The sequence below is a fragment of the Miniopterus schreibersii genome, assembly GCF_964146895.1.
Source record: "Miniopterus schreibersii genome assembly, chromosome: 2".
Classification (NCBI taxonomy): Eukaryota; Metazoa; Chordata; class Mammalia; order Chiroptera; family Miniopteridae; genus Miniopterus; species Miniopterus schreibersii.
Genome location: NC_138102.1, coordinates 2,341,667 through 2,364,550, shown reverse-complemented (window position 1 = coordinate 2,364,550; position 22,884 = coordinate 2,341,667). Strand labels below are relative to the sequence as shown.

Genomic DNA, 22,884 nt, shown 5'->3' with positions numbered 1-22,884 from the left:
TGCTGAATGGAGGCTTAACTATACTTCTTACCACCCACAGATGCGCACGAGTGGGTGTTTGACCTCTGCACATGGTGAGGTGCTTTCTGCACTAAAACCATGATGAAAGCTCCCTGGGCTGTACATTAGTTGCTGCTGATTTATGTCCTTAATTGCATCTTACTTCTGTTACTGACTTTAATAAAAACCTTTAGTTCTGCCTGTTATTTGCAATAAGACCAGTGGAGGGAGCAGGCGAGCATCACCAGTGGGTTGGACACTTCGCTTCTCCCACAGGTAACATCTCTAGTAGGTTTTTGTTGTGCTTTTCATTGAAGACAAGCAAAACTTTTTGACAGATACTTTAAAAAGGTCACTGAAATGTGCATCAGGATTTTGGGAAAAAGTAAACCATATTTTTTCCTGTAACTAGTGCTAGGGCTTTTGAAAACCACTATTAATTTTTTTTTTTTTTTTTTTTCTTGAAGGGAAACAGAAGCCAAAACCAAGGTAGCTAATAAGGGTATAGATGTCCTCTTGTCACAGGCTTTGTAAAATTCACTTCCTTTCATCTTTCTTTTGTATCAATCTTTCTTTGCATTTAGACCCTTTCCTTGAAATAAAATATCTGGGGGAAGAACAGTTTATTATTAATGAAGCGGGTACCAAAGAAATTGCATGAGATGGGGTATAGGAAGAGGAGCTGTGTACATGTCAGATCATCAGGAAAGACCTACAGCTTCATGGGACAGCCAAGCTTGAATTCATGAAGGAACAAGACATGAAGCATTTAAAAAAGCTGTGGGACATTTACACCATGGAATACTATGTAGCTGTGAAAAAGTAAAACCCCTTACCCTTGGGACAGCATAGAGGGACCTGGAGAGCATTATACTAAGTGAAATAAGCTAGTCAGAGAAAGACAAGTATCACAGGATCTCACTAATATGTGGAATCTAATGAATAAAATAAACTGACAGACAAAATAGATTCAGAGACATGGAAGCATGGAACAGACTGAGAGATCGCAGAGGGAAGGGGGGGCATGCAGGAAGAGATTAACCAAAGAACTTATATGCATATATACATGACCCATGGACACAGCGTGGTGAAGGCCTGGGGTGGGGGGTGCGAGGGCAGGTGGAGGGGGTCAGTGGGGGGAAAAAGGAGACCTCTGTAATACTTTCAACAATAAATTAAAAAAAAAAAAGAGATGGAGTATTTTTATACACTTGAATGCAAACATCATGTCCTTTTATATATTAACTATTTATTATATTTCTAGTATCATTCTCCAAAAACTATACATAATTCTTCAAAAATACTTTTTATACAATATAACTCCATAATCAAGCCTAATTTCCCACAGGAAGATGTTTTTATATCAAGTCAGACTGATGGGATACCCAAGGGGGTTTAGTGCTTTTATTGTTTTACTCCTTTGACATAAGTGATTTTATTTATGTTAACCTATAACCAGGAGAGATAATATATCTTAATGTAACTAGCACACAAGACATTTTTATCTCTCTTATTTTAAAAGGCTTCTCAATAATTAAGATAAAAATTTTATAAAGTCAGATTAAACAAAGATTAATCTAGATGGCATTAAGCCACTTCCAAGAAGTTCATTCTGAAAGAAATTTAGTTTCTAATAGAATGGTTATGACAAGAGACTAGACACATTTTTTACAATCAACAGAATTTAAATTCTCTAAATTTTTATTAAAATAAATTTAGGAACGCTTAATATAAAATTACAACTCATAAACCCACCTCAAAAACCTCTAATGTTGTTAGTCAAAGGAAAGACGTTATTGACTTTACATTGGTTGTGGGTAAAACAGTCATTGTCGACATCAATGCACTGAAAGAAAATGTTTAGCGTTTTTTCTATGGGGAGAAAACAGGACACAGAATCACGGGCAAGAGCATTATCAGACCAACGCACTCATCTGTTGTTTCAGAATTTTACCCGCTGGCTTTTTAAGTTATGGTTTGTATCTTAACCTTTCAGGCATTTTTTGATGAGATGATAAAACATTCCATGAAAATATTAAGAGAATGAAAATATTTAAAAATCAAACAGCATTTGAGATAACTTTTTATAACAGGAGAATTATATAAACCAAAATATCCCTAAAAATTCAGGGAATTCATGCTGGAATCTTAAAAAACAAACAAAAAGCAAACAGTTACTTGGATATTTCCCAAGTCTCTAGTAACTAAGAGGTTTCTCTTCCAAAGTCCTTCAGGTTACACATTATATACAACATGGCTTTAAAGCGAATGTTCTGTAGCAGATGTTATGCTGGGTTTTGGCAGAACAAACTGTAAAACATTCAGGAACCTTTTAAGTTTCTTTAAAAAAAAAAAAAGACGTCTGTCCTTTCTACATGCCTTTTAGACACAATTTCACAGTAAACACTCAGATGACTTACGATGAATGAGTATTTTGGTACCTTTGAATTGAACTGACCTAAATAAGAGTGACAGCCACCTGAGCAGTCACATGGGAAATTCAGATTCTCTCCAGTTATTAACTCTGAGTCTTCCATCAATACCAACCCTCTGACACACAGCCAGGTGCCCATCACAAGTTACACAGCTGCGGGGAGGAAGATGACTGTCCCAGATAAGGCCATGCGCCTGGGGCCTGCCCCTAGGGCCTGCACTCACCCATCTGCTCGGCAAGGAAAATACACTGGGAAGCGCAGGGGAAATGGCTGTTTCCCAGGAAAGGAAATTGCCTGAAAACACATCTGGCAAAGGGTTTTCTCTCCCACTGGCAGGCAGGTCCTTATTCCAACAAAGTATACATTTCCTCACCTTCCACAAAGGTGGGTGCCAGGGAGCTGATGCCCCACTCCAAGTGGACATTTAGTCTGTTCTCCATATATATATACATACGTGCACACACACACATATATGTACATTATATGCTTTTATTGATTTTCTAGAGAGAGGGAAAGGGGGAGAAACATTGATGAGAGAGGAACATAGACTGGCTGCCTCCTGCACACCCCTGCTAGGGATGGAGGCCAAAACTCAGGCATGTGCCCTGCCAGGGAACCCAACAGGGACCTCCTGGTGCCGGGGACGACACTCAACCGCTGAGCCACACCGGCTGGCCAGGCTCCAAGTATACTTTATGTCAGATGCTATATATAATCAATTGCAACTGGGACAGGAAACTGTGCTACACTAGGCAGCATACTTCATTTCCGAAACCGTTAAAATTCTAAAAGGTACATCATCAGTCTTCTCAACATCTCCACTGAGTGACACTAAAGAGGCAAAGAAAGGAGGAAAGAATCTGAAAATGCAGCCGGATGTGTACACAGCCCAACTGAGGCCCCGACACCGGCTGATCTCTGAGACTCTCCGCAGCTGGTGAGCAGGACCCACTATGACGTCTGCACCCGAGTGTATATGGCTGAGGTCTCTGCCCACTCAGAGGCCACGGGTCCGGGAGCTGAAGCAGACATGCGGTGGCCCCTGGCAAACCAGCGGCTCCGGCTCGTGGTGATCCATGGCCACAGGATTCTGTCTCCGGGGACGTGTGTTTGCACCACACAGAGGAGATGGCCAGCATGACATGGCGAATCTCCACCATCTCCACAGAAGTTGAGTTACCAGGTTAAAATCGGGGTGAAACCTACTGCTATAAATTCATCAGCATGATGTCAAAGTCAGGCCCAGAGGTGCACCTGGCCAAGGGAATTCTGGTCATCTCCCCACTGAGCCAATTCCACACCCACTACGGGCAGGATTTACCTTCCAAGGGTGCGTGAGTGTGTGTATGTGCGCGTGTGTGAGAGTGTGTGTGTTGTGTTTATATTTATACCTTTTTTTTTTCTTCTGTCTTTACTGTATCGTTACTGTAGCTTTTCCTTTGGCACTTTTTTCAAATCCCATAGCTGGGCATAGTCTCTCGCAGCCGCCAGACTCAGGCTTAACACTAGCTCCCCCCGATGGGCAGCCCTGGAGAGAGGCGGCACCAGGGTTTGCAGGACGGCCCGACTCCCCCTGTGGTCTCCAGGTCCAGCTCAGCCTGTCCAGAGGCGTGGAGACGCCTCCTGCAGGTGTGGGGGGCTGCCCGCGGAAAGCTGGACATTGTTGCCAGTTGTGGCTCCTTTAGCTCTCCTTGGTTATCACACACACAAAGTAGTAAAAGTAGCTTTTTCTCCAACCATTTTATGCCCAGTGAACTTTCTAACAGCTCCCCTGTACTCTGAGCATTAGTTTGTAAGTAAACACGCTGACTGGTCTCATTCAGCCAACTCTGGAAAGGCCAGGTGGGAAGAGAGGAAGACAAGGCATCCCGAAGCCCCCAGTGGCTACTGGCCAAGGGCCAGACGCTGAAGGGGAGCCTCAGTTTTGCTTCTCATGGTGTCTGAACACTCAGCACCCTCCCAAAACCAAGGCCATGCTGGCCACTCGAGCTGACCAGGGCTCCGCGCCAGGGCCTCAGGCAGCGGTGAGCTGATGCAAGTCAGGGGCCTTTGGCTTTTCCCATGCATGGGGGGAGGGCTCTTGTTCATCAGGGTAAACTGAGGCAGAATTCTTCATGATGCTGACCTTCGTGACCAGAGCAGGGGGAGGGCCATTCACACAGGCTGTGCACCCAGTGGCCTCCCATCCACACCACGCCCACAGGCTCCGAGGTTCCAGCTCAGACTACAGCCCTGCTCTGTTATGAATGGCCAGTGACCTAAGAATGGTTTTTACATTGTTAAGTGGCCAGAAAAAAAAGCCAGAAAAGAATATTTCAGGACATGAAAATTAGAAGAACTTCCAATTTCAGTGTCCACGTGGTCAGCAAAGCATGAGACATTTCCATCTGACCTTTCACAGAAGAAGTGCGGGGCCCTGTCTAACGGGAGCTTCCCCATCTCTCCGCTAAAAATTCCCTGTAGGAACCCAGGAAGGGCCGCTCCTGTCCGTCTGACCTCGAGGGGCAGAGACGACAGCGTCCCTGCCAACCGCCTGCAGGACTGCGGCCTGGAGACCACACTGCACTCCCGCTGTGCTCACCCCTCCTCAGTCCCACCCCTCCCTCCTGTTGCTTCTTCAGGTCTATTCATCTTCACCCCGGGCCCTCCACAGTGACCGTTACAGGCTGGTGGACGAGAGGGACCCGCGGGACATCCCCTCTCTCGGAGGCACTGTTTCCTGGACGGCAGAAAAATGATTTCTAAACCCCAATTGCAACAGCGACACCTCACAACAGGCTTCTTCAAATGGGAAAAAACTCAGAAGGAAAAATCTGCCCCTAAGTTTCCATCTCACGTCCAGAGAACAAGTGGTTATGATATTTGATGGTGAAAGAACCAAGTTCCATTCACCAGAAATGCCAGTAAAGAGGAAACTAATATTCCTAGGTCACATTTACTATGTTGTGTCATTTCCATCTGAAAGGCGCCACAGAGGAAGAATTGTCTTACAAGTGGGGAAACTGAGGCACAGAGAGGTCAAGCCTTTGCTTCCACTCTCGCTGGACCGGGTTCTGACAAGTCTTCAAACGCGTGCGCTGCCCTCTGCAGCCAGAATTCTAGGGCGCGTTCCCCTAAACCCGTGCCTTCGTGGCATCCACGTACCGCCCAGCACCTGTCCTGCTCCCTGACCTCCGGGGCTCCCATGTCTGCTGAAGGCACAGCCCCTGGACAGCGGCGAGTGCACTCCGCTCGGACACGGAGCACCACGGTTAGGGGGCGAGTCTGATGGTGGCGCGGGCCCTGTGCGGGCGGCAGCCCGACATGTCCTGAGAAAGGAGCTACTGTTTCTAGTGAGGAAGCCTGGACACTGGCCGCTGCTGTGACCATCCGCAGTTCAAGGAAAGGTGGTATTTCAGGTAGAGCCTGGTGGGAAATGCGGACTCTGTCCAACACAGGGAGGGCCTCGGGGTCTCAGCCCTGCTCCAGGGGTTACCCACCCAGGAGCCAGCCGTGAGCAGGAGGGACGTGCTACCGGTGTGACGAAGACTCCTGGAAACACTCCGGAAGTGAACTCGCTCTGCAGATCCCACACCCACCCGGGAGTTAACATCATAATCCTGCACTCCCCAGCGTCGGCCTAAGAAGTCCCAACCTGTGCATAATTTTGATGAGTTTATTTGAGCGAAACTGACAATTTCTGGGAAGCATAATCGCAAAGGACTGAGGAAATGCTCCAGAGAAGGCCGGTTCCACACCTTATTTTGTCCATTAGAATCCAAGGAGCAGACGTAGAGGTTACATGAAAGCCACTGGTGGTAGGTCAGGGAGGCGGCAGAAAGCAAAGCCGGGTCTCTGGGATGGAGTAAGAAGTAAAACGGACAGACACACACTTCTGCACTGGTGGGTACGGGATGGTTAATAATTTACATTTCCAGCACATGGAGATGGTATGCAGGGACCAAGGTAACAATGAGACCTGTGGTCTTCTGCCCTGGGAGGTGAGCCCTGAGGAGTTTGGAAAGGTCACTCTGACATTTAAAGGTATGTTATCTTAGATGCAAGGGGACAGCAGACGGGCTCATTTACAGTCAAGACAGACCTCTGGACGGTGCTGCCACCACGACCTGCCTTTCGTGAGGAATTTCTATGCTCAGACCACCCTATGTGGCTGCCAGGCTGGCCTCCTTAGCCCTGGCCCTTTGTCATGTACACCTGGAAGCTGATCTTGCATGACAGACTGACACAGGCTTTCCCGGCAGGTGTGGTCCCTCGGGGCACCAGCAGGTGCTACCAGTGAGGGTGACCAGCACACCTGTGCAGGCGGGTTGGCACCGGCTCCTCTGCGTGTGCGCTCTGCCTGGCGAGTGAGCAGGCTCTAGCCTCCGACAGCCAGGCTCTGCTCAGGGAGTGACTGAGGACGCACAGTCCCGGGGCCGAGAGCGCAGCAGTGGCAGGGGACGCAGCGCCTCGCTTTCACAGGTGAGGCCATCAGCGCTTAATTCAAAGGGGAGAAGACTGGATGTCAGGGCTCGGAGGCTGACCTCCCTGCGACTGAATGAAGCGCCGTCTCCCTGTCAGGCGTCTGAAGTGAGAATTCTGTCCTCTGAGCTCAGATCAGGATTGAGCAACACCCTGGGACTGTCCTGCGTCGCCGAGGCAGTTTACAGGAGCAGGGCTCCTTCCTCTGTGTTTGTAACAACAATAAACCGGAGTCCTGACGTGCCTGCAGTATTTCTATCCCTAAAGGAAAAACAGGAACCTGCATTGTGCTTTCAAGTGACTGCCTCAGCTACTCCCCCAGCTGCGCTGAGGAATCCGTCAGACGGAGACCCAGGCTCCCTAGGAAATGCTCCGCCGGGGGGGTGCCCTGCAGTGCCCAGGGGCCCTGTGAGCCCCGTTCCCACAGGGCTCTGCCGCGCAGCCTGGCCGGGAGGCACGCACGGGGGGCTGGGGTTTTTCCTGCTGCCTGGCTGCTGACCCCCCCCACAGGAAGATAACGGACGAGCGGGAGGGCGGAGCCGCTCGCCACACATGTCTGGCTGCTCTTATCAACTTATCATATAAAGAGCGGAGAGTGGCCGATTCGGATCCTGATCCCGACACTGCAGGCTCTGGGGCAGAGACAAAGAGGCAGCAACTCCCCTCTGTGGGCGAGCACAGCCCTCCCCGGGGAGCAGGGTGCACTCCCGGCTGCAGGGACAGCTCCCCAGGACAGACAGACAGGCAGCCGGGACTGGCTCCGCGCCTGCTGCTGGGAGAGCGGGGAGGCGGCTCGGCGGATGGACCCTAAGCCGAGCGGCTGAGCCCTGGTCGCAGAGGGCAGCCCAGGACCGCGTCCCATGCGCCCTGCGGCTCGCTGAGCCGTCTTCCCCAGGCAGGAACAATGTGGCCGATTGTCCTCCTAACTCTGAGCTGGGACCTGCTCCCGGCCGCCGCCTACAACAGCTTTCGGAGGAGCATGGACAGCGGGGGCCGGCGGCAGTACCAGGTCCAGCAGGGCGCCTGCAGCTACACGTTCCTGCTGCCCGAGGCGGACAACTGCCGCCCGCCCGCCGGCTCCTACGTGCCCAACTCCGTGCAGAGGGACGCGCCCCTCGACTACGACGACTCCGCGCAGCGGCTGCAGGTGCTGGAGAACATCATGGAAAACAACACGCAGTGGCTGATGAAGGTAGGGGACCAGCCCGGCCGGGCTCACAACCCCGGAGGGGGCTGGGGTGAGCAGGGGAGAAGCTTCTCGGGATGAATGCGGTTCTGGGTCCCGCGCCAGAGGGCAAAGCGGTCTCTGAGAAGGGGAAAGGGCTGTTTGAAAAGAACGCCGGGCTCAGAGAGAGAGCTCCGCGGTGAGGGATCGGCGAATGAAGCGGAGACCCTGCAGGCTCTTCTGTTTAAGCCGTTTGGGTGCAGGAACAGCGGCTGCCAGGGGCTATAAACCGGCAGGCAAGAGGGGGACGCCAGGGAGCAGCAGCCCGCGGAGCCAGGAAAAACGTGACAATCATGCTAATTGCTGGTACAAAAACGGATGGAGGAAAGTGCTTTACCAATTTCCTGAATTTATTTACTAAAATAGACTGTGACTCTCGGTAAATGAGAGGAAATTAATTAAAGCAGACTCATGTTTCTCAGCGTCCAGGGCTTTACCCCAGGGGCTGTCCTCTGCGAGGGGCTGAGCTCTCTCTGTGTCCGGGGGTGGGGGGTGACTGAGCACCACAGCCCCTCCAGTGCCGGCGTTGGCTCTGAGGGGGACCCACATGGGACGCCACAGGGCCAGACTCGCTGCGCTGCACTTACGCTGTGAAGGGGGGATCGGGGTTGTGCTCGCATGCAGGGAGCTGTTTACACAACCCCCCTTCCCGGGCATCTTCCTTCACATGGACCGTGTATTCTAGAGGAGGTGTGAACAGATCCTGACAATAGTGGGCTGATCATTGGTATTATAAGGACTCCAGGGAGACTGACAGGGCAGGGGATGTGACCATTCAAAGCCAGGCAGGAACTAACAAGCCCGTCGGCTCATTCACAACTTTGCCCCAGAGGAGTGCAATTACCATCAGTCCCTGTTTCACATGAACTCTCCGTTAGGATACCTTATCTTAATCTCAGGGCAGATCTCGCCTGCTAATCTGCGTTTCTCATTAACTCCCTGCCTTGGAGAGGGGAGAGGAAAGGACCAGTTATTAGCTATTAGCGGAGCCCTGAGCCCGAATGAATGAGTCCTCTCCGCCTGGCATTCAGGGGGATCAAAGGACAGAAAACACAAAAAGGAGGCAGAAAGGCCCGCCCTGTCCCATAACTCTCCCTGAGCACTACCCTCTGGCTGATGGTAATTTTCCAGTAAGTTTCCCTCTTTTCCAGAGAAGGTCTCTGGGGTCTGCTCTTCTTAAATCTTCTAAAACGCACAGAGGTGCAAATAACATCAGACTTAAAAACTACACAGCAACACAGGCTCGAGTACTTGGGAGACAAACCTGTACCCTAAACCTCTGCTCCCCGGAGCTCCCCACGTCTTTTCACCTGATCTGCTCCTGTGTCAGTAGCCTCCCTGCACCTCGAACTGGCAGCACCACCAGCCCTGGGGAGGGAACAGAATACCGTCCATTCTAGGAAATATTCCAGTCTGCCCGGGCCAGTCAGTCAGCTTGTCAGATAAACAGTCAAAAACGTAGAAGAATGTTTTGCCAAGTGCAAGGCCCCTAAACTGCACTTGCCTAGCGAAGCCGACCTCAGGTCTGCCTGACTCTCCAGGCGTTGTGCGTGTTTCCTCCCCAGGAAACAGCCCCACTATCGGGACCCTTGAGATGCTGTTTAAGGAAGGAGGAGGGGGATCCCACATTATGTGACCAAAGATTTTTCCTTCCCAGGTTCAGTTCGTAAATATTTGAACGGGGGCACGGTGGTATTCCTGCCTTAGCTACCTGGCTAAATATCACCAAGCCTGACAATGTTTATCTTTTCCTCGGCTCAGCACCTGTTTCCCGGGCCCACCTGGGTGACGTGCACCTGAGAAAGTCGGTCTCTGCTGTCACTGGGCCTATGGGTTTCTGGTTTGGAAATGAAAGCAAAGAGCAAATATGATCTCCCTTAAAGCGATTCCATGGACCTCCCTGCTTGTTTTTTCGTCTGTGTTGTGTCACCTGTGATAACAAGCATTGCTCTTCTCATAGGGAGAAAATAAAGATAATGGGGGGCAGATCAGCCTCATGATTACAGGAGCACCACCATACTATCACCTCCTGACAGACTATCAGAGAGAAAAAGCACAGCCTGTGTTTTCACTGTTTCCCATAGTTCCTTTCCTTTAGGCCTGCTTATATATTTTTTGTTTCCATATTTTCTTTCCCTGACCAATACTGAGAGGAGAGAGACTGACTGACACACACACACACACACACACACACATACACACACACAGACCTTGAAGCTTTTAAGAAAACTTGTGAAGAGGTAGAGCGAGACCAAGTTTCTGGTAGATTCCAGGGCGGATGAACAGCATTTCATCTTGGGGGTGGTTAGGGTCGCCTCAGGAGCTTGCACCTCCTCAAAGGATGCCACTATGCCCCGCTAACCTGCCAGGCAGGGGAAGTGTCAGACTTGTGAATGAGCCTGAAGTATGAATGGACAATGCAGGAGGCTGACATTCTGCTCCCGGTGACACAGGATAAGAGACTCCTGAGAGCTGGGGCACCAAACACTCCATGACCTACAAAAGCACAGGACGTCACATCCCCCTCTAAGCCTACCCCTGGTCCAAACCTCTGCCCAGATAGCAAACACACTCTATAAAAACTGACAAATAACTGAGCAAAACAGATCGTGTCCTGCTAGGAGGCCAAATGTTTTCACCCCCCAATAAGAGGAAATAGGGAACGGAAATAAACAACTATTTCACACTGATGAGTACCTTAAATTTATAAACAACTGCAAAGCCCATTGTGCTTCAAAACAGAATGTTTTGAAAAATACAGCTCATGCCTATGAGATGGAGGTAAACATTTCCTCTGTTATCTTACTGTTTTTTTTTAATGTCAGAGTATAGGCTGGAAACTGCAAACCTGAACAGAGGTCCTTTACTTTCCTTAAAAGTAAGGTCTAAGACCTTTTAACAAGATGTGAGAACAACTACTCATCTATCCATGTGGGAGCAATGAAGTTTTGCTCATAAAACAAAACTGCTGTCCATGGGGGAAACTGAGGCTGGGAGGCCCACATGACCTTGGACCACCAGCCCTTCCCCACCCTGCCAGGGACTGTGTCAGTGTGTGTGTATGTGAGTGTGTGACTGTCAGGGTGTATGTGTGTGTGAATGAGTGTGTGTCAGTGTGTGTGACTGTGAGAGTGTGTGTGTGTGTGTGTGTGGCTGTGTGTGTGACTATGTGTATCTGTACGGTTGTGTGTGACTATGAGTGTGTGATGGTGTGGCTGTGTGTGACTGTGTGTGTGGCTGTGTGTGACTGTGTGTGAGACTGTAAGTGTATGAGTGTGTGGCTGTGTGTGTGTGACTGAGTGTGTGTGTGTGTGACCATGTGTGTGTGTATCCTGTGGCTACAAACCTCCCCCTGCTTGGTTCATTAGTGGAAAGAAGAAATTCCCATCCTGTCCATGCTAATGGCCCTGCAGAGCTGGGGCAGAACCCTCCCTGCACAGCCTCAGTCGTATCCTGACTCAGGAGGTGTCACTGTGCAGTGTGAGGGGCAAGCTCTGTGCATCCAGATAAGCCGATGAGCCCCTTTGCTGAAGACTGCAGGAAAGTGGTTACTATTGTCATCTAATTACCTGTTAATAGCATGAGGGTGAGGGATGGAGAGGATGCAAGTTCCACTGGCAGGGCAAATTTGGGAAATACAAGTGTAACAATGTTTTCTGTACTATATGCAAGACATACAGTACAACACATAAAATACAATAAATGTTTACTGCGTGTTACATGTAGAGCATATATGTAATGCTTGCCTTCTACGGTCAAGTAGCTTCTGCTCATCACACGGGGCCGTGTGTTGTGCTGATCAGCTCTGTCCGCATCACACTACCTACGGCGAGATGATCATTCGCCCGCAGAGCTGAGCACTAGGAAATTCCATAGCATCTTACTTCCTGTTTGGAAACTAGACGTCCCATGTGGCCTCCATGCTGAAGCGTGAAAGTCGGCTGATTTTAATCAAAGTGGCTCTTTACTAACAGGTTGTAATCCGAATGGTAATTATAAGCTGGTTACTTTATATGGGACTTGAAATGGATGGTGACCTTACAGTGGTCAGATGTTCGGGCTGGCCCAGAGTGCTTATTTTATTCTGTAAAATAACTGCAATTTTGTATATCTGTAATTGAAAAACAACCATTCTGATTGACCCTACCTCCACACGATCATTTAAAAAATAAAACAAAAAAGATTACGGAAGTCATAGATAGGCAATGTAAAATACAGTCAAACCATCAAAACTGTAGAAAATGGGAAATAAATACTCCCCCCCGACATTTGTCCCCTCTTCAAGATGAGCCCACAGGTTTATACTAGCGCCTCACTGTGACCAATGAACAAAGCCAACGTTTCCTCCTCCTCAGAGCACATACATGACTGCAGGCCGTCATCAAAATCCTCTGTTTAGCTCATAAATGACAGGAAAAGAGGTTGGAGGGAAGATGGTTTAATTAGGGAAAAAGAGCAAGATTGAGAAGGCAGAGGTAAAGGAGACTGGATTAGAGGGGTGCATGGGGGGGACTACCCAGGACGGAATCTATGGAGATACGGGGGCAGTGAACGGCACGGCTGTTCTGATGAAAGGGGGGCTGACACGGTCCCATCTCTGGCTGCAAGGTGATGGCAGGGACTGAGCAGTCCGGGTTCCCGGAGGTGGGATGAGAGGGCGCCCGCAGGGAGGCATGAACATGCAGGCAGCTTCCAGCAGGTGTCACCGTCTGCAGAATGTCTGAACTACAGCAGACAAGCTGTTCTCTCCTAAGTCTGTATTACATATACTTATATACCTCACACCTATCTGATGATTTATATTTCTATTAAAAATAAAATACGAAGTGAGTCATACACATTCTCTCTTCACTGCATCCTTCCTCGACCTGAAGGAAACTGACAATGAGATTTTCTCCTAAATTATTCTGCTATGAACACAGCCACTCTACCTACCGGCCACCCTGTCACCACCGAGGTAACGGCTGTCACACGGTAATGGGCGGCAGTCAGGTAGCACCTCCCCTCGCTCGTCCTCAGGCATCTCTAGAGCACAAGCGGGGACCGTCCACCTGCTCTCAGCCACTCGTGAACACGGGCCAGGAGAGCGGCAGGCCTGTCAGATCAGGAGTCTCGCAGGGCTCACTGGAGAGAAAAACAAACACGGAAAAGCATGCGCATCCCGTCGGGCAGAAAGCAGGACTGTCCAGGGGCCACCAAGAGCTCCAGGAGTTGTTGAGAGAAGTGTGAATGAATACGAATGAGTGTTATTTCTCAGTTCCTAACGTCACTGAGTGGAAACTGACCCGCCCCATCCCACCCCTTGGGGTTTCAGCCATGCAGGTGTCATTAGGTTCACTTCTTTGTTGGACAAATATTTAGGGAAGGCCTGCGGGTCCAGCAGGGGCTACAGGCAGGGGCTCTGGCTAAACCATTGAGGTGGAGACAATGACCCGGGGTCTGGCCCTGGTAGGGGCCGCGCTTCCTTTTACCAGCGCATTCTTGTCAGAACATGTGTGACGAAGGGTGGCGAGTGCTGCACAAAACATGAATGAGCAAGCAAAGCGGACAGGGGATAAGAGGCTGGGAGTGCTGGGGGGGGTGGAGGGGTCATCAGACTGCTCACCCACTGAAGCCTCTGGCACAAGGAAATTCAAGTCAAACCATTTCCCAATATTCCTTTTTCCTGATCACCAAAGTAACACGTGGTTACTACAGAAAGCAGAATCTACAAAGAATGTACAAAAAATATCATGTATATGTCTACATTCTGAAGTAACCATCCTCAATATCTGCTGCATCTCTATGCCTCTAAATGTATGATGAGTTGTAAACGTGCTGTATAGACTATAAAATTATACACACCCACATCTACCCGATAATGTACTTAACTAAAAGTAAAGAGGGGAAGAGAGTCTGAGAGGTTAAGGAACTTGGCTAGACCGAGGCCCTAATGGAAGCCCCCCCCCCCAGGGTGCTCAGGGCATGGGGTCCAGGGCACAGCTCGGTGCTGGACTCCAGACCCCGTGGCAGCCCTGGCACTGGATGGCTCCTGAATGGACAACCTTGGTACTAAGTGCTTACAGATGAGGTAGGTGATCTTTCTGTGAGGGGATGGTGCCAAAACTACTAAGAAAAAAAGCAATTGGGAATGTCCTATATGCAAAATAACTACATAAAATTCCACTTGGTAGCTGAGTAAAGTAAAACCAAATTCTAGGATGACCAAGAGACTATGAGAAGCCACACCTGTGGTAACAGCCCTTTTCTGGGTGCTGACTGAGGGTGACACCCTGAATGTCACAGAACCACCGGGAAGTCCAGGCAAATGAAATCAGGCCCAGGAAGGTCAGGTGACCTGCCCTGTCCCCTCTGTGATTATAAAAACAATGAGAGGGTGTCTCCCATTTAGCATTTCACAGGTAGGTATAACCCAAACCTCTCAACACCAGCATGATGTTAGTGTATAAAAAGCGAAAACAACACAAAGTCCAGTGATTCAGTGGAACAAACTAATAAATCCCATGGGTAATGTTTTAGAATAAGGGTGTCCACATTTCCTGGGATTAAAACAACTCTTCCTGTATGGTTTGAAAGGAGAGATGAGCTCCCCACCACGAACAGTGAGTCAGGTGTGCTGGCTGCCTGCTTTAAATTAATATTTAATGAGCTATTTCCCCATGAAATCACCTTCCTTTCCTGTCCTGATCTCGGCATGCACCAGCTAAGGATGGGAGACCCATTAAAATCTCTGGAGGAGGGGGCCTAATCCTTTCCCCTTCATCACTCCTTCAACAAGCACAATCCATTATCTCTGCAATGCTACAGAAGACTAATTAAAACCTCCCCGGGACCCGCCCTGGGGGCGCCTGGGCCAGTAATTGCTTTGCTGGGAGTCAGCTTCGGCCCTCCCTCTGAACCACCTTTCCCAGGCCTGCACATTGCTCCTGAAATCTTTACCCAGACAGCTTAACGCTACAAAGTACTCACCCAGTATCTGACATTTAAAGAATCAACAGTCAAGCAAACTAAGGATGTATCTTAGGAATACAACCTGCCACTTCGACATTTAATATCATGTTTGTGTGTCTATGTGGACAGTGGTGATATTTTAAAAAAAAAAATATCTTTATCGATTTCAGAGAAGGAAGGAGAGGGAGAGAGAGATAGAAACATCAATGATGAGAGAGTCACTGACTGGCTGCCTCCCGCACGCCCCGGACTGGGGATCGAGCCCGCAACCCGGGCATGTGCCCTGACCAGGAATCGAACCCCAATCGCCTGGATCCTAGGTTGATGCTCAACCGCTGATCCACGCCTGGCTGGGCAACAGTGGTGATTTTTAAGGGAGAGATATTAAGATACATCTGGACCACGTCAACACTGCTCACACAGGAAGGGTCTCCTTGGCGTGAGGGGTGATCCCACCAGGGTGACTGCACCGTCACCTCCACCTCCCCATCTTAAGGACCCAGTATCTAGGACACACGCCAGCACCTTCACTAGGACGGTGCCAGTAAGTTCCAGGGGTGAGGGCCGAGCCTGACTCGTGGCTGAGCCTCTGCAGGTCACTGGTGAGCATCTGGCACAGGGCTGCCCACGCTCCACCCGGGAGGTTTCTCCTCTGGCCTCCAGAGCACACCTTGGTAGTCAGGTCGACAGCAAGAGGGAACAGCCCTGGTCGGGAGGTTGTGTGACTGGTGGACCACAGTGAGGAGGCCACAGTCATTGGGACAACCCACAGATTGCGTGGGACCTGAGCAGGACAGTGAGCCCCACAGCCCGTGTTTGAAGACGTGGTGAGGGGGAGCCGGAGCTGCCCACCCCTTGGTCTAGGAGCCCTGAGGCCCCAACAGCACCATCCTGAGGGAGGGGGAGGAAGAGCTGGGAGAACTGGGACCATGCCGGCAGTTCCATTTCTGGTCTGAGTGGCCCAGGAACTCAGCCGAAGACCAGTGAGGGGGTGACATGTTCGTGTTCTCCCCAATTAGGAATAAAGACAGGCTGCACCAAGAGAAGCGATAGCTCCGACACAAGGGGTCAGTCACAGGAATCTAAATGTACACGAGGCCGATGCTATTATCAGACCAGCTGCCTCTGAAGTTACTTTCCTGGGCTTTGTGTCTGTATGTTTGATTAACTACATGACCAGGGAGAGCTGGCTTGGTTAACTGGTACAATTGGAAGCTATGGAACAAATGTTTTCTGTTATTTCATTTAAAAAATGACTTTTTTAAAAAAGAAAACTTTTTAGAGCAGTTTTAGGTTCCTAGCAAAATTGAGAGGAAGGAGCAGAGGTTTCCCAGATGTCCCCTGTACCCGCCCCCACTGTCAGCACCCCCTGCAGATGGGACAAGTGTTCCAGTCAGCGAACCTGCATGGACACGTCAGCACCAGGGCCCACAGGTGACACCAGGGGCACTCTTGCTCTGGCACATCCAGAGGGTTTGAACAAATGTATGATGACATGTGTCCACCACTGCATCACAGAGTAGTGTGACTGCCTGGAAAGCCCCTGAGCCCCACCCGTTCCCCCCACCCTCCCCTGGTCTTTCTGCTGTCTCGGCTTCATCTTTTCTAGAGGACCACGTACCTGGATCACACTGCATACAGCTTCTCAGATGCCTTCTGTCACTGAAATTACTTTTTCTTTTTTCATGATTAGCCTTCCATTTGTTCAATGACCCTGGCCTTGTTCACTAAGTTAACTGCTAACCCCCCACTGTGCACCTTCTTACCTACCGTGGGGACCTCAGGGGGTTATTCTGTATCCCAAGTATGAGATGAGTGCAAAGTGCACTGGACCCTACAAGATGTCACCAGGGACAGTAATTTAATAACAAATACCAGCAACACACGTCAGATCTGTGCTGTCGCACATTAATGATAATTCCACGTCCTTTAACTAGATTAAATGATCTGATCTTACACCTCTGAGGCAGACACCTGGGATGAAGCACGTCTGTGCTCTAAGATAGTGACCTTCCTCTCAGCACAGGAAAGGGTGGCTGTCAGTGTGCCGGTCAATGTCCGTGTTTCTCTCCCACGCTGAGGGCCTCTGTAGAACACCCTACTCCGGAATCACCACTCCTGAACCTGCCCCTGGCACCTCCCGAACCTGCCCCTACCCCGCCAGGCCCACAGCTCGTCCTGTGAGCCCATCGAAGCAGCCAGACTCCACCGTTCAACTCAGTCTTCATCACTGCAGCTCAGCAGGCGATAAGCAATGCTGCTCCTCTGTCTGTTTTACAGAAGGCGGCAGGCACCGAGTACTAAAGAGCAGCCCCCAAACCACCTCTGAGCAGGTATTGCAGGGGTAGCTAATCACCCCCACACCTTGGTAGAGAAGATTCAAAATTCCCAAGAGGTACCATCTCCTCTGGGCTCCTGACAGCATTTTCTCTGTTGTTAAATTGGGCATCAGCAGATAGGATCAGGTCCTGGTTATGTGCTGGATAACTACAAACATTAGTCTGTAGCTAACTGAAGCACTCCTTTGAGGTTTATTAACTACCATTGAGTCTTTGGAACCCTGAAAAGTTATTACATACAGATGTAGCTGAAAACTTCCCTAAGCAAAATTTAATGGGAAATTCTGGTGCAAAAAATGCTGCTCGGGAGAGGAGATATTTCGCTGAATCACATAAAACAACCAAATTCCAACCACAAGTTAATTATCTATGCTTAACATTTACTATAAGTATATGAAATTCCTAATTATTTTTAGCAACTAAGGAATATTCTGAGATTTCCTTTAAAAAAAGCTGACTTGGTTTTAACTTAATAAAGTGTTAACAATAGGAATTGCTGACCAGAATTGGTTTTAACTCATCCGTAAAGGGAAATGCTCTTAAAAGCAGTGACGGCTGGGCCAATTCGGCTACAAGTTAAAGAACCAAGATTAATAAGAACCCCGTCTCCTCAAAAAACAATCGGTCATTTTGTGATGTGTAATTAGTTGTCCAAATTTTCAAATATGGTTCCCTTCTGGTTATAACAAGCACAATTAATCCCTATGGGCTTCTCCCTCTAATTGGACAACGTATGAAACGCAGGATGTATCTACGGGCTGGGCCTGCCCCACACCCGGGGGTTTCACACCTGCACACCCAGAATTAACTGATGAGTGCTGCTCCTCCTCCCCTTTCCCCAAACACCATCGCCATTCACATCAACGGTCCCTGCGTGAGAAAGGAGGACAATGACTGATGAATCTGGTGGACGTGCAACTCTCTCCACTTATTTCGGACTCTTTCTCCACCCATCTCCGTTTTCGGGGACTCAGGATCCTGAGCAGCGTGCGGGTAACCCCGCACCCATCTCACCTCGCACACAGTGGGGTTTGCCGTCTGTGGCTGTGACACTAGCATCTTTCTCTTGTTTGTATAAAAAGTCTCTAGAGCTCTTGCAAAGGGGCACTGTTCCTACAACAGCAGTCACTAGAGGTCAAAACCAAGAGCTCTCCCCCCGTTGGCGCGCTGCACTTGTTACTGTAAACTGAGTGTGACGATGCCACCTGTCCTGTGACAGCAGCCAGCACCCTCAGGGGCATACCTGACCCTCTGGCCTGTCAATCTTCACCTCTCCCCTGACCATGCCTTAATTTCCAGACTCAGCAGAGCGAGACGGTTCCACACACAATACTTTCCCAGACTAGAGCTCGCTCCTGGGAGCACCCGGCTTCTCCTCTCCCAGTCTCCCTAACTGGTATCCTGCCTTGGCCTGAATGACCATGGTCACCGCGAGAAAACCCAGGAGGTGTGCCTTCTGCATCACCATGGCTCATGTCCACCCCTCTAACCATGCGCCGGCCTGACCTTGCTTCCCAGGCCCTTATAGGACCACCGAGGCGCACAGCACAGGGCCCCTGAAAAGCCAGACTCTCCTCCAGGCCACCAGGGAGGGATGGTGGCCGCTGGGAACAAGGATCGAGATGAGGAGTCACATCCCAGCTCCGAGTTCCCCACCGTCGTTTTCGGTGACTTTCCCAGGCCGGCTGGGTTCCCCCCACAGGCACCCATGCTCCAGGGGACAAGTGGTTCACAGGCTCAGAAACAACTGAGAGACAGCCACCTCCCTCCTGGAGACGCTGGCTGAGACGCAGGACGGGCGTGGGGACGACCTCTGCTGTGTTCTAACCTTGGCCTCCTGAAGCCGAGGGTCCGGAAGGGCCAGGATTCCAGCGGAACCAACCACTCGTAATTGAACCTGAAGAGCTGCCGAAACCCCAATGTCGGTCCTTCCGCCAAGGGACCCAACAGAGACCCTGAGCCACAGAGTTTAAGCCGGCACCCAGACCACATTCCTTTGAACTCAGATTTCTTCAACGCAGGGAGGCTTCCAGGAGCTGCCCACCATGTTCAGCTGGCGGCTGGGCCAGCGCCACGTCCCAGGGAACCCCAGGGGCTGCTGGTCACCAACTGGGGGTGAGGTGACTACATTAACTGGAGCCACCACCCCATCAACAGGAGAACCTCTGCAACAGCCCCCTCTTCCCGTGTGACCCCCACTTCCCATGTGACCCCCATGCCTCACTCCCACTTGTATCAGAGCTTGTTGTGCCCACTAAATGGGTCAGTTAAGATGTGGTTTGAAGTGACTTGCGTGACGAGTGTCACCGCTCTGAACATGAGGTGGGGTGTGCTGCTCTGCCCTGTCCTGCCCCCCCGAAAGCACTCGACAGCTATAAACACTTGACTCCCTGAAGATGAAGCCAAGTGCACCAGTCATGCTGCGGTGGCCCCGTGACGCTCACCCCACTGACAGAGGAGCGTCTCCTGAAATTATTTTTTCCCCTCAAGTTGTGAGTAAAAATTCAAGCATGCAGAAGGAAAAGTCAATTCTGAATGACATGCTTTTTATAACCGTGGCTGGGGAGTGACAGGGGACAGGAATTTTCCACTCGCTTCCTTCCACTGGAACAGACCTGCGTGTGGGGCAGGAGGCGAGGGCGAGGCGCAGAGCTCCAGAACTGAAAGCAACCGCGGGCCAACGACGCGAGCGCGGGTGCTGTCACCACAGGCGTCTGGAGCCCCACGCTGGAAACGACTCCCCTACCTGCTTGGGGGCCGCAGTGAATTTGGTTCTGTGTGCGCCATAAAACCAGTTCAACTCGAGCGAGCGAGGTGGCAGGCATGCAGGCTAACAAATTCCATGCAGAAACGAGCTGCAATTGTAAAAACGGGCACACATTCTGTATCCCCTCCACGCCACCCAAACACACCAGCCTGGGGCCACCACACCACCCGAAGACCGCACGCGGCTCCGAGGACTTGCTCCGGACGCGTGCAGACACAGGGCCAGTCAACCAGCTTGCGAGAAACATGGTTGTTTTCCTTGATGGTTTCAGAAGTTGGGAAAATATTCAAGTATACGCCCTAATGAAGATCTTACATAATTTATAGCTCTTTTTGATTCACTGGATTTCTAAAAAGCCTATCAAATCATGGAAATGGTAATTAAAGACAGTGTCTGGACTGGGGACAGGAAGGGAGGTGGACCAAGTTTATACTCGGTAAACACAAGGTTCTAGTTGGGATGTTGGACAACTTTCCCAGCGCATGGCACCCTCATTTCTCAGCATTTTTTCCCCCTGGCACTTCTAGGCCAAAAGAAATACTGAACAGTTACATTTAGTAAGCGATTAGGTCCAAACAACTTAGAAATATTTATGTCCTGACAATTTAGTAGCCAGTTAAAACCACAAATACACATGTATTCAAAGAAAAAAATATGAATCTTACTTTGTCTTCAGCAACCCCAATTACTTAGGAGGGGAATATAGTTGCCAGTTGGGCACTGCCCAGCCCCTTACTCTGGACTCAGATGGAGCCTCATTTCCAGTTCCAGGCTGACTTTCCTGCAGGCCTTGCTTTTACGACGGCAGCCACCCTAACCCAGCTTGGCACAGCACAGGATTCAGCAAGCTGAAGCGGTGAGCCGCCCGGACCTACTGATTCCTCCAGGGGCTGACAGGTGTTGAGGGCTGCTGGGTGTCCCCTGAACATTTAAACCGCTTCCCAGGGCTCCTGAGAGTTGGCTGCGGGGACCTAGGTTGCTGGCAGACACTCTGGGAACTGTGCTGATGGCCCTGTTTAGCTCTCACAGGGACACACCACAGGAGGCACCCATGTGCCCCTTTACCAGTGAGGAGCGGGAGGGTGAGGAAGCGGCCTGATGGCCAGAGCACGCTGAGCCAGGACTCGCCCCGCGGGGGGGAGAGCCCGTCACTGCTGTACTGCGACTTCGCAGCTCTCACTGCTTCCCCACTTCAACCCAACACAAGTACAGCTACTCTCCTCAGGTTTCTATGCTGCTGCTCAAAAGTAGGCAATGCCTGAACTGGAGTAACTCAGAGCAGGATTAAATTCAACAGGCCACTTCGTTTATTTCCCTTTTCCCAGAGCGACTCTGAATTTGCTCCAGCGGGCGATGGGCAGTGCAGTGCTGTAGAAGATAAATCATTTTCTCCCTACACTGGAGGCCGCAGGACTCCAGCAGGACACAGGCTATGACTCAGACGCTTATTTATTTATTATTTATTTTTAGACTAATGGGAACGGCTAGAATTCTTTCTTGGTCTTCCAAGAGCGAATGCCTTTTATGCTTGATCCGGAAGGAGTCGGAAGGAGTCGAGTTTCAGAATCGCAGCTACTAATTTACTTAACTGAACAATTTAACCCTCTGAGGGTAGCTGCGGTGGTTTAACCCAGGCTCCACGCAGACAGTCACTTGCAAATCTCTTGTTCCAAGTTTCTTTCTATCAGCAGCATTTAGGTTCGACCAGATGAAAGATGCAGACAGAGGAAAACAACTACTAAGAGCAGCCAGGGTCGTAGTGTCACAGCAAAACTGTCAAACATTCCATTTTTAATCTACTTCCCTTTGAAAACTATTTTTATTGAGGGCTAAAATTCAGGAAATGAATGGTAAACTAACCTTAAACTGACAGCTTCTCGAACTTCTAAAGCATGAATTAACTCATGTAACTAGCATGAAGATCAGGACAGGAAACATCTCCAGATTCATCAATGGGCCTCCTGCACGCGCTCCACCAGGGACCGGGACCGAGACCGAAACCTGGGCATGTGCCCTGACTGGGAATCGAACTGGCAGCTCTTAGGTGCACAGATGATGCCCAACCAACCGAGCCACACCGGCCAGGGCATCTGTCTTTATTTAAATGAACTCCTTCTTAGACTGAAGTTTTATGCGAAATTACTTTAAACCTACAGAAATAAAATAATGTGTTTAACCACTTGGAGCAATGACGCCTTTATTTCATGGCCAAGTTTTCATGTGCATCCTTACTCGACCACCGAAGAGCACTGAATGACACAACCCCAAACAGAAGATGGAAATAAGCTCCCTCTAAAAATGAGCCTGAAAGATCCCAGAACGGATACTTCATAAAGAGGAATTTATACCAGTAAGACTCTCATTTCGGGTCAGGAAGCCTAGCAGACATTGACTTGTCCACTTCCCGGGAGGAGCCACCCCGCTGCCATCACACAGCAGGGCGTGTGGCGGTCGGAACCCTTCCGGGACTGCGAGCCACACACACGGGAACATGCGTAGGAGTTTCCCTGCCTTCCAAGGCCAGCGGCAGCCCCAGCCCGACCACCATCGTGTCGCTTGTGGACAGTTAATACATTTCTTAGCAAATTTCAGGTCAAGAAATGAAGAGAGCTCTGGCTGGGTGGCTCAGTTGGTGGAGCATCACCCCATGCACTGAAAGGTTGCAGGTTCGATTCCCAGTCAGGGCACATACCTAGGTTGCGGGTT

At 50.1% G+C, this 22,884-nt stretch overlaps 2 protein-coding genes across 5 annotated transcripts in view; one reads left to right on the top strand and one right to left on the bottom strand.

Moving 5' to 3' along the window:
• The window catches only part of MCPH1 (microcephalin 1), a 124,486-nt gene that overhangs the window by 26,786 nt on the left and 74,816 nt on the right, over positions 1–22,884 (bottom strand). The gene's annotated exons all lie outside the window — the stretch shown is intronic.
• Positions 7,221–22,884, top strand: part of ANGPT2 (angiopoietin 2) — a 44,017-nt gene continuing 28,353 nt past the window's right edge. For both annotated transcript variants that reach the window (XM_081129502.1, XM_081129501.1), the window contains exon 1: positions 7,221–8,088. In XM_081129502.1, the coding sequence (XP_080985628.1) occupies positions 7,801–8,088 (288 nt within the window). In that variant the 5' untranslated portion in view covers positions 7,221–7,800. The remainder of the gene's footprint in view (positions 8,089–22,884) is intronic.